General features: G+C 48.6%; 1 protein-coding gene across 1 annotated transcript in view; it reads left to right on the top strand.

Annotated features, from left to right (window-relative positions):
- Positions 1-10,696, top strand: part of DAP (death associated protein) — a 66,654-nt gene extending 55,958 nt beyond the window's left edge. Inside the window, exons 3-4 of the mRNA XM_032415246.1 lie at positions 6,734-6,776; positions 8,338-10,696. Coding sequence (XP_032271137.1) covers positions 6,734-6,776; positions 8,338-8,451 — 157 coding nt within the window. The 3' untranslated portion in view covers positions 8,452-10,696. The remainder of the gene's footprint in view (positions 1-6,733; positions 6,777-8,337) is intronic.
- Positions 10,697-12,274: the final 1,578 nt, after the last annotated feature.

The following is a 12,274-nucleotide window of genomic DNA, read 5'->3' as shown; positions in this document are numbered from 1 at the left end:
TTTTTTTTTTTTTAAGATTTTATTTATTTATTTGAGAGAGAGAGAGTGTGCGAGTGCACAAGCAGTGGGGAGGGGCAGAGGGAGAGGGAGAAGCAGACTTTCCACTGAGCAGGGAGCCCGATGTGAGGCTCCATCCCAGGACCCTGGGATCATGACCTGAACCGAAAGCAGATGCCTAACCCACTGAGCCACCCAGGCACCCCAAGGAAGCTTATTCTTAAAATTAGTTGCTAAGTCTAAACAACAACAAGATACCACGTTTCACACGTTAAGATGCCTACTACCAAAAAAACCCAGAAAGTAGTAAGTACTGGCAATGTGCAGAAATTGGAACCCTGTGCTTTGCTGATGGGAATCTCAAATGGTGGAGCTTCCGTGGAAAACCGCTCGGTGGTCCCTCAAAGTTGAATGTTTAATTACCCACCATAGGACCCAGGAGTTCCACTTGCGAGTGTATACACGAAAGACGAAAGCAGGGACTCAAACAGGTCCTATCACAGCAGTGTTCACCGCATCATTAATCAGCAGCCAAAAGGTACAAACACCCCAAGTGTCCATCAGCGGTGAATGGATAAACAGAATATGGCCCTCCCATGTAATGGCGTATAATTCAGCCCGAAAAAGAAGGAAATTCTGATGTGTGCTACAACCTAGGTGAACCTTATGCCACAGGAAGTAAACAAGACATAAAAGGACAAATGCTGTGTGATTCCACTCATCTGAGGTGCCAAGTAGTTCAGTTCTTAGGACAGAAGGTAGAAAACTAGCTGCCAGGGGCTGGGGGAGGGGACTGGGGAGGGGCTGGGATCGCTGTCTAATAGTCTCTCCTAAGGATTCTGAAAAGGCTCTGCAAATGGATGGTGGTGATGGCTGCACAACACTGCGCGTGTACTTACGGCCACCCAGGAGCACCACCGTACAACTGTACAAGTAAAAATGGCTAAAATGGTGCGGCGCCTGGGGGGCGCAGTTAGGCCGCCGACTCTCAGTTTCAGCTCAGGTCCCGATCTCAGGGTCATGAGATCGAGCCCCACGTTGGGTTCCATGCTCAGTGCAGAGTCTGCTTGAGATTCTCTCTTCCTCTCCCTCTTCCCCTCCCTCTCATGCTCGCTCTCTCTCTCTAAAATAGATAAAAATCTTTAAAAAGTAAATAAAAATGGCTAAAATGATAAATAATTTTTTTAATTGGTTGCTGAGCTCGCTAGGGTTTTAAAGCAAACCTGGCAGGGAGGGGAGAATGCACTCCAGTTTTAGGAGCATTGTTTACCTGGAGCTGACGGGAGGTAACACAGGCCCAGTTCTCTCCAGGCCAGGTAAGAGCTGGTGCGTACCACCCAATCCTTGAATCTTTTCTATTTTTTTTTTAACATTTTTCTCCAAATTTTTATTTAAATTCTAGTTAACATATAGCATGGGTTTCAGAGGTAGAATTTAGTGATTCATCACTTCTGTGTAACACCCAGTGCTCATTACATCAAGTGCCTTCCTTAATGCCCATCCCCCATCTAGCCTGTCCTCCCCCCCGCCCCCCCGCCCCAGCAACCCTCAGTGTGTTCCCTAGCATTAAGAGTCTCTTACGGTTTGCTTCCTTCTCTCTCTTTTTTTTTCCCTTTCCTATATGTTCATCTGTTTTGTTTCCCAAATTCCACATATGAGTGAAATCATATGGTATTTGTCTTTCTCTGACTTATTTCGCTTAGCATAATATAGCTCCCTCCGCATCATTGCAAATGGCAAGATTTCATTCCTTTTTATGACTGAGTAGTATTCCATTGTGTATATATTACCACATCTTTATCTGTTCATCAGTCGATGGACACAATAGTTTGTCTATTGTTGATAATATTGCTATAAACATTGCGGTGCATGTACCCCTTCAGTCTGTATTTTTGTATCCTTTGGGTAAATACCTAGTAGTGCAGTTGCTGGATCATAGGTAGCTCTATTTTTAACTTTGTGTGGAACCTCCATACTGTTCTCCAGAGTAGCTGTACCAGTTTGCATTCCCACCAACAGTGTAAGAGGGTTCCCCTTTCTCTGCATCCTCGCCAACATCTGTTGTTTCCTGTGTTGTTAATTTTAGCCATTCTGAAAGGTGTGAGAAGGTATTTCATTGTGGTTTTGATTTGCATTTCCCTGATGATGAGTCATGTTCAGTATCTTTTCATGTGTCTGTTAGCCATCTGGATGTCTTCTTTGGGAAAATGGCTATTCATGTCTTCTGCCCATTTCTTAACTGGATTATTTGGGTTTTGGGTGTTGAGTTTGATAAGTTCTTTATAGATTTTGGATACTAACCCTTTATCAGATATGTCATTTGCAAATATCTTCTCCCATGCCATAGGCTGCCTTTTAATTTTGTTGATTGCTTCGCTGTGCAGAAACTTTTTATCTTGATGAAATCCCCATAGTTCATTTTTGCTTTTGTTTCCCTTGCCCCTGGCTACATGTCTAGGAAGAAGTTGCTGTGGCCAAGGTCAGAGAGGTTGCTGTCTGTGTTCTTCTCCATGATTTTGATGGTTTCCTGTCTCACATTTAGGTCCTTCATCTATTTTGAATTTATTTTTGTGTGTGGTGTAAGGAAGTGGTCTGGTTTCATTCTTCTGCATGTTGCTGTCCAGTTTTCCCAACACCATTTGTTGAAGAGACTGTCTTTTTTCCATTGGATATTCTTTCCTGCTTTGTCGAATATTAGCTGACCATATAGTTGTGGGTCCGTTTCTGGGTTTTCTATTCTGTTCATCAATCTATGTGTCTGTTTTTGTGCCAGTACCATACTCTCTTGATGACTACAGCTTTGTAATAGAGCTTAAAATCCGGAATCGTGATGCCTCCAGCTTTGCTTTTCTTTTTCAGGATTGCTTTAGCTATTCGGGGTCTTCTGTGGTTCCATACAAATTTTAGGATCGTTTGTTCTAGCTCTGTGAAAAATGCTGGTGGTATTTTAATAGGGATTGCGTTAAATGTGTAGGTTGCTTTAGGTAGTATGGACATTTTAACAGTGTTTGTTCTTCCAACCCATGAGCATGGAATGTTTTCCCATTTCTTTGTGTCCTCTTAAATTTCTTCCATCAGTGTTTTATAGTTTTCAGAGTACAGATCTTTTACTTCTTTGTTTAGGTTTATTCCTAGGTATCTTTTTGGTTTTTTGTACAGTTGTAAGTGGGACTGATTCCTTGATTTCTCTTTCTGCTGCTTAGTTATTGGTTTATAGAAATGCAACAGATGTCTGTACATTGATTTTAAATCCTGCGACCTTGCTGAATTCGTATATTGGTTCTAGCAATTTTTTGGTCGAGTCTTTCAGGTTTTCTACATAGAGTATCCTGTCATCTGCAAATAATGAAAGTTTGACTTCTTCCTTGCCAATTTGGATGCCTTTTATTTCTTTTTGTTGTCTGATTGCTGAGACTAGGACTTCCAGTACTATGTTAAATAGTAATGGTGAGAGTGGACATCCCTGTCTTGTTCCTGACTATAGGGGAAAGGCTCAGTTTTTCCCCATTAAGGATGATATCCACTGTGGGTCTTTCGTATATGACCTTTATGATGTTGAGGTATGTTCCCTCTTTCCCTACTTTGTTGAGGGTTTTTATCAAGAAATGATGCTGTGCTTTGCCAAATGCTTTTTCTGCATCTCTTGAGAGGATCATATGGTTCTTATCCTTTCTTTTATTAAGGCGGTGTATCATGTTGATTGATTTGTGAATACTGAACTACCCGAAGAGCCCAGGAATAAATCCCACTTGATTTGAATGTTTTTTAAAAATTAGAAGGTGCAATCTTAAAGCAAGAACCTCCCCCAAAACGTGTTGGATCTACAGGGCTTTTTCCCTATTCCTTTCAGTGCTGTATTTCTTGCCAGCTACAACAGGTAGAGACCCTGGAGAACAGGGATGTGGCGTCAAGTCTTTGAGATCTTTACCACTGCATCCATCCCCCAGCTTAGGTGGACAGCATATGCATTGTTTTGGTTGTGTCCCAGAGGTCTGCTCTGACTTGAAACCAGCTTACTGCCCCTGCTTCTTGGCCCAGAATCAGCCCTCTGCTGTGCGCAAAGGGTGACTTTGTGTCCCTTTAACTAGGGATGAGTCACAAACACCACACCTGGCAGCCGGAATGGGGCCTGCCGTGACCCAGATATGGGGTTGGTGTGGCCTCAGTGGCTTCCTAGGCCGCGCCCCCCATCCCTAGCCAGCTCCCTCAATACCCCAGTGGGCCCACTGTCTTAGAACTGCATGTGAGAGGTCCCGCTGTATGCCCATCAATGAACATGTGATATGGGCAGGCACTGATAAAGCACTGTGTACTTTTTAATACAACACCAAAAACAAAGATTTGATAAGAGTTTATTGGGACTTTTAATCCTTAATTATTTGGTATTGACTTATTTTTATATTTATATTAATATGAAATTTTAATATTTACTTCTATCATTTGTACTGTTTACCATTTCTGCCATTTCCGTATTCCTTTTCAAAGGGACCGTGGGCTGTATGCACCGCATGCATGTATCTGCAGGATGTGCTCCAGGAACTTTGTCGTCTGTTCCCTCTTCTCAGCCCTAACCAGGAAGTGGTTCATGAATTCCAGTAGAATGTTTCAGAAACCCCCCATCTCAAACCTAAAGAGCCACTTTGGACAGAACACACATGCCATAAACCATCTGGTTCACAGAGCCACCAGCACCCAGCTCTCTCCCATCCATCACGCCAGCGGTTATCAGAGCGTACGTCTTTACGCTGAGCCCAGCTTGCTTTTCACGGACACACTTTTCCGTTATGAGGAGAATCCAACGAGCTGTTTAAACACAAGAGCTTAAGTAACACGTGTCAAAGTGTAAGTGCCTCAGGAAGACGGGGTCAGCAAGGAGAGCACCATTTTGCAGCACTATCCTTGGGTGAATCCTTAGGTTCTCCACTGTCCCTGGACACCCCTAAGGGAATGAGCTGGGCTGGAAGGGAGGGTTCTTATATTAGGGTCTTCTCCTTTAGTCCCCAGAGTCTCCGTGGCTGCCCAGTGGTCATGCACTGGAGGGGAGGCTCTGGGAGTTGGATTCCAGTGGAGTGGCCATCACCCTCTGACGCTGGGGCTCGACCCGGGTCATTAATGACCTCTAATCACGATCATTTACACACATTTCCCAAGACATTCTCAAGCAAGGTCTGGAACCCACACTCTTGGTTAATGTAGGAGACGCCCAGGGCCCAACTTGGATGGAAATAACCAGACTTTGAAGGGTCACTTCTGGAGAAGAGAAGGAGGCCATGGGCTGGAAGCGTGGGACCCATGATGGGGCTCCAAGGGTCTGGAGACCCTTCCTCCATGGACACAGCGGGTAGTGAATGCTGCCAACAGTCTCCTGATAACCAGATTCCCAGGAGTCGGGGGCAGGGGCTGCTGTCCAGTGGGGGCTGGGTGCACCAGGGGGTGGCAGGAAGGGCGCTGAGGGCCCGAGAGGTTCAGGACACAGGGACCCAGCGCAGGCTGGTGCTCTGCTACACCCTGTCACCTCCTTTCTCCAGAACCAGACGCTACCTCTCCAAGGAGCATCCTCTGCTGATTGGGCTGCAATTTTCTTATAGTCCAGTTCTGTGTGCAAATATGCATTTGTATACTTTCTACACACAGTAATATAGCGATTTTAACATTTTTTTTCCTTGTCTGCTTTTCAACAGTGAATGTATACATACATGTATATAGACAGACCAGGAGGGAGAGGGAGCATGTGTGTTTTATATATATAATGGCTCAAGCTTCCTCGGCCACCTTTTTGGGGCTCCCTTTGGGCAGGGAGCCACCCTACTGTGCATTTATGTACTCCCTGGAATGGTGTTCTAGTGTTCTTAAACTATGACATGTGCCGCCTTTTCAAAACATGCATAGGAGAGTGTGTACTAACACAGGCAGCGTGTGCTAACATGGAAGGATGCTCAGCATACCCTAAATGCAGAAAACAGGATGGCTCTTCTGTAAGAAAAAAGAAGTTTAATATGAAAACAAGTGCGTCTGTCTATCCATAGATAGAAAGATTGGACGGAGAGCCATGTATTAACTGTGACCATTTCCATGTGGTAGAATGACAGCTGATTTTAACATGTTCACACTTGTCTTCTTTTCAGCAATGGACTTGTGTTACTTTGTCCTATCTCCCACCTCCCCAGGAGTGTTGACAGGTGGGGGAGCTCAATACAATTTCAGATGTTAGGAAATAACAATAGCTTCACAAGGACCCTACGTTTTTAATACCTGGTCTCCTGAGGTCCAGGAGCTTTGCACTGGCTCTGGGATCTCCCCCGTTAGAAGATGCCAGAAGCCGTGGCAAGAGCCCAGGAGGAGAATCCCTCGGTGGGAGTCTCCACATTCAGCCCAGCATGACCCCACCTCTTCCCTGCTTTAGGAAGCACCCATGTCCATAATCTCATGAAACAAAAACTACTGGGATCGCCCACAGCCACCGTTTGAGAATGATTACCCCACCACCACCACCAAACAAAAAACACAAAGAAAACACACAACTCACCTGCTGCTTGCTAGTCTCTGGCTCCTGCCTGAACTCAACTCAGGAGATGGACCACAGATGGTCCTGGGGAGATGAAATAATACAGATGAGGAGGTCACTCCTGGGTCACTGTCCCTTATACTCCCCCAAACCTGCTTCCTCCATGCTCACTCTGCCTGCCTCCTTCCACTTCTGTTGCCTGAAATCGCCCTTTCCCTTCTTGTCTTGCAGCCCGCCCAAGGCGACCGTGTTCATCTCTGGTGTGATCGCCCGGGTAAGAGCCACTCCATCAAACCCTTGGCATGGGGTCGGACTCCTCCTGTCCTTGTTAAACCCCACTCATCTGTCGGGATCCCGGGCCCCTGGGCTGTCGTGTCCATGGGGCACTTCTGTCGCGAGCCCTGTGTGGAACGGTGACCGTATGGTGCACACCCCCTCTCCTCCCCTCAGGCCCCCGCTTGTCTTTAGACCCAACCAGGGCTCGGCCGGCCACCCCCGAGCCCGGAGTTTCTGGGTGACCTGTGAGCTGAGCATGCTTTTTCGTCTTTAAATGGTTGAAAAACTCAAAATAAGAAGTATATGTTATGACACGTGGAAATTACGTGAAATTCCTATCCCGGCGGCCACGGATGAAGTCTCAGTGGTACACAGCCATGACCATTCATGCACGTGCGTGTGTGGCCGCTTTCCCACCACAGTGGCAAAGCGTGTGACCCACAAAGCCTGAAATACTTACTGTCTGGCCCATTACAGAAAATGCTTGCCAACCACTGGACTGAATCACAGGTGTTTGTCGCACCCTTTACCTTTCAAGAGCCCCTTCTTCTGGTGAGACCCAACTTTTTTTCTTTTTTTAAAGATTTATTTATTTAGAGAGAGAGCGAGCACAAGCGGGAGGGGCCGGGAGAGGGAGAGAGAATCTCAAGCAGACTCCGTGTGAGCGTGGAGCCCGAGGCGGGGCTCGATCTCAGGACCCTGAGATCTCAACTTGAGCCAAAACCAAGATTCGGACACTTAACTGACTATACCACCCAGGTGCCCCCCCCAACATTTTTTTTTTTAACGACCTACCAGCAAAGTCGCGTTTGAGGGATGGCACAGGAATACCATCCACTGCCCTGTGGCTCGAGTGCATTCGAGCCCTTAGCATATGGTGAATGAAGAACAGGGCCCCTGGGACAGACCGGTGGTGCACCTACTACGTGCGAGAAAACTAAATGCTGACCCAAGTCCTGTTGGCTCAGCCAAAGCTGGCCATGGCCCTAGCCTGCTCGCGGTGGCCTGGGCCCCAGCCACCTCCACACCTGCACTGTTGGCTCAAGAAGGCAGTTCCGCCTGACAAATAGCCGGGTACCTTCTTTGCGACTCAGCAGGTTGAATCTGGCTTCACCTCCCGGCTCTCAGCCCCGCCCTGTGTGTCTCCTTCCCAACCAGTGCCCTGACTCAGCTGTGGCAGCAAATCAGGATTGAAGACACTGGATTTGGTTCTGTCTTGCCCCAATTCAAAAGGTCACAAGAACAGCTCTAGCAGAAGAAAGGCACCCAACACCAGCTTAGTTCTGAGGGAGTCCCACGATGACCTGAGCTCAAGGCGTGGGGGCAGAGACCATGAGCATCCTCACCCCTGGGATGGTTCCTGGGCCTCAGGGCCCCCCTCCGCACCCCAGAGAGCTTCAGGACCCCCAGAGTCCCAGAGGACAGCCGCTGCCTGCCAGTAGGTCCCCATGCCATCACCCACCGTGCAGGGAAGCCGGTAGCCGTGGCATTGGGGGCCTTGCTAGCACGTCGCCCCGCTGTTCACTGTCGGTGAGCCAGTGCATTCTGTCTCTTGACAGGGCGACAAAGACTTCCCCCCGGCGGCCGCGCAGGTGGCTCACCAGAAGCCCCACGCCTCCATGGACAAGCATCCTTCCCCGAGAACCCAGCACATCCAGCAGCCTCGCAAGTGAACGGCGGGGACCCAGCGCCTCCACCAGCAGTGCCTCAGTTTCCCGACCTTTCGTATTTCCCTGGCAAAGAGAACCGGCATTTTCTTAAAAACACTGCTCCACTGGGAAATCTAAGACAAAGTCAAGTGCCCCTGCCTTTGCCTTAAATTTCCATATCTGAAGCTAGAAAGGATCTGACCCCCAACCTTGTGTCCAGGGAGTCATGGTTTCCCTGCAAGTGCCATAAGCCGAACTTGCCCAGACCTGAGTCAAGGGAAGTTTCCAGAGCTCAGCTTTACTTCTCTGTCCGCAATCATCCAAGGCCCCACCTGTGGTCTTAAAAACAAGAGGGGCGCACATTTGGGAGGATGAGACAGATGAAGGCGAGAGAAGTCGCGCACTTCATGCTTTTTAGTAACAGGACACTGCGTCTTAACAGCTAGGGGAGAACGGGGCGTGAATTATGGGACAGGTTTCAGGAAGGCAGGGAAGGGTTTTGGTGAAAGTGACACCAGCGTCCCTGAATTCCTCTCCCCATGAGATGGGGGTCACTACACAGGGGACACCAGGTGCTCCCGGGAAAAGCCAAAGAGAAGCTCCCATCGTTGAAATGGCTCTTTAATCTCAGGAGCCACCTCCTGGAAAATTAGAATCTAGGCAGTCTGCCCAAAGGGAGCCCCCAGCAGGAGATCACAGTGTGCGTCCCAAGTCCGGCACCGCCTCCTGATCCAGACAGCCTCCACCGGGGCAATCAGGCAAAGCTGCGTGTTTCAGAATCCCCTCTAGAGCTGCTTTGGGGTTCTAGAAGTGCCCACCAACCGATGGAGGAATAGACATAAAGCTAGTTCTGGAATACTAAAGCAACAGCATTGCATGCATGGAGAGACCAGATGAAAACCCGCCCGTTGTCTCCTAGAGAAAGGTAGAAACACCGTGTTCCGATTGAGCTAGAAGAACCTGTCCCTCCAACAAGTGCAGGTGTGCCTGGGCCCGTGTTCACCTGGGCGAGTCCGGTCGTCCTACACTTTCAGCCCATTTTTCCTGCCCAGAGCTGCCCTAGACTGCTCCCCGGCTCATGGCTATAGAGTGCTTTTATTTTTCTGAAAAGCCAGCGGGCTGGTCTACTCAGCCATTGCAGCTTCCAGAACAGAGGCTTTGGGAGCGCGTACGGCGCCGACATCCCACTCGCCAACAGCCGTGTCTGCGGCGGGTCAGCGGCTGCACACACCAGCCTCGCGGATGTCCTTACCCAACCTGCGTCCGCCAGCCGGTAAAAGTGACGCAGACCTCATCAGAGCCGCCTCTCGCCCTTCCCCGAGGGAGAAGCAGCTCTGCTCCACATTCTAGAGGCCAGGTTTGGTTTCCCTTCTCGTTGATTTGCTGGGAGGCAGGGTCTAACCCTCAAGGCACCCTGTCATCACACCTGGTATTTCTTAAATGCTGAGATGCTGGTATGAACTGGCTTGCAGAGATGCAGACTGGGGGTGGGAGGCAGCATGCCCTGGAGCACAGCGAGCCAGCAGCCGCCCCCAGCTACCTCCTGGAGCTAGGTCAGGCCTGTGCGGACCACCATACCCTCCCCTACGAAATTCAGAAAGTCAGACGCATCCCTGATACTTTTTAGTTTTGCAGCCCGGAGTGTCGCGTTGTTTCCCAAGGTACATTGTTCATGACCTTTTCGCTACTCCTGACTTGTCTCCCTGGGCTCTAAATCATTACATGCAAAATATTTTCCTGAATGAATTCATCAATTGTGAACCTCGAGAATAATAATGCTTGTAATAAAACTCTTGCATTTCTTCTCAGGGCATGTATTTTCTTATATTTCAGAGATTTTTCTTGTACGTTTTACGGGGGTTCCCAGATGGTTTCAGTAGAATCATGAGCGTGCCTATGTGATGGATATTTTCACAAATTGTTGCCCAGCCACGAAGTCGAACTGTCGGACACCTGACACCTTGAGTCTCATCATCTACTTTAAAATGTCTTAAAATGGAAGAGCTTAATGCAGCTGATTAAAACCTATTACTTGTGCCCAGCAGCTGGCCCTACGCTAGGTAGGCCCTCCGGGACAGACTTAAGAAGGAATTAGTAGTAAGCTCGGGGGTGGCTGTGAGCAGCTTTTGATGAAAAAAACACATTTGCCTTTATCCAGAGCTCTCTGGGAACCCTACGGATGGGAGGAGAAGGTGAGCACAACTGTCAGACCTCGAGATCCAGACAGATCATGGACTTGGACTGGGAGGGTCCCTTGAGGTTCCCCCACAGGGACTCCGTGGTCGGCTGAGGCCCTGGGTGTCATGGCGGCGGGGGAGGGGAGGGACGGGGAGGGGGGTTGATAAGCCAGAGTCAGCATCTCCCAACAAGCCTGGTCATTCCTCAGCCCGGGTGTCCCCTCTGGGGCCACTGTTTGTATGAGTGCATCAGCCGTACTCAACTGAGACCTGAAAGAGGGTCTTACACATTTAGTATCACTCGGTGGACAGTTGGTCTCTGTAAATAAATGCTGGTGGCCAGAAATGCCAAACACACAGCCATCGTGGACAAGAATTGCCTCCAGGGCTTTATTATTAACACTGTCACCTGCGTTGTTCCCCCATTGTTGCCGTCACACGGTTCCCCAAACTGGCCGGCTTAAAACAATGGAAATGTATCATTTCATGGTTCTGGAGTCTAGAGGCTTGGAATCAACGTTATCAGCAGGGCCCTGCTCCCTAGGAAGGCTCTGGATGATGCTCATGCCCTTCTTATGATGGCTGCTGGTATTCCTCGGTGTTTACTGCTGGCTGCAACATAAATACAATGGATTTCTTTGTGTGCATCTGTGTCCACATCCCCTTCATCTTCTAAGGACACCGTCATTGGATTAGTGCTCACCCTAATCCCGTATGACATCACATTAAGGAATTAGATCTGCAAAGACCCTATTTCCAAATAAGGCCACGTTCACAGAGAGCGGGGATTAGGACTTGACATGTCATCTGGGGAAACGTAATTCAACCCAGAGCATCAGCCGTGTGCTGAAAAGCCAGGAACCTCCCTCCCTGCTCACACTGTTTGACGTACTGTTCATTCCGTAAATGGCTTTTCTGAATAAACTTCGCTGTGAGAATGCGTTCCCGGCTGCAGATTAGTGAGAGCCATCACAGCCTGCCTGCAGGAGACGGGGAGACGTACGGGAGAGGCATCCGCATGCTTGGAGCCTCCAGCCGGGTGTCTGTCTGTTGACAGCTCTCTCATTTTACAGATGGGAAGCCTGAAGCACAGTGCCCGGTGGCAGAAGTCGCTGTCAGCCAACGTTGGTCTAAGGGGGACCTACAAATAGCCCATAAGCCCATGAAAAGAGGCTCAGTATCATTAGTCACCAGAGAAATGCAAATCACAGTCCCTTCACACCCACTAAGATGGCTAAAATCAAAAAGTCAAATAATAACGAGTGTTGGCAAAGATGCGGGGAAATCAGAACCCCCACGCCGTGCTACTGGGAGCGTAAAATGGTGGCAGCCACTGAGAGCAATGAAAACACATGTCGACATAAAACTCACAAACATTTGTAGCGGCAGCACTCACAACAGCCTGAAGGTGCAAACAATCTAAACGTCCATCAACTGAAGGACAGTTCAACAAAATGTAGTATATCTATACAGGGGGTGTCATGTGGCCCTAAAAAGGAGTGAAGCACTAACGTAAGGCACAAGGCGGATGAACCTTGAACACATTACGCTCAGTGAAAGATGCCAGGCACAAAAGACCATGTAGTATAGGATTCCGTTCCTCGGAAATGTCCAGAACAGAGACTAACCAGAAACAGGTGCCAACAAGACCGAGCACGGACGGGGGGAGA

Source organism: Phoca vitulina, unplaced genomic scaffold (assembly GCF_004348235.1).
Source record: "Phoca vitulina isolate PV1807 unplaced genomic scaffold, GSC_HSeal_1.0 scaffold17, whole genome shotgun sequence".
Classification (NCBI taxonomy): domain Eukaryota; kingdom Metazoa; phylum Chordata; class Mammalia; order Carnivora; family Phocidae; genus Phoca; species Phoca vitulina.
Note: the sequence above shows the minus strand (reverse complement) of the source record. Positions and strands in the feature narration are given on the sequence as shown.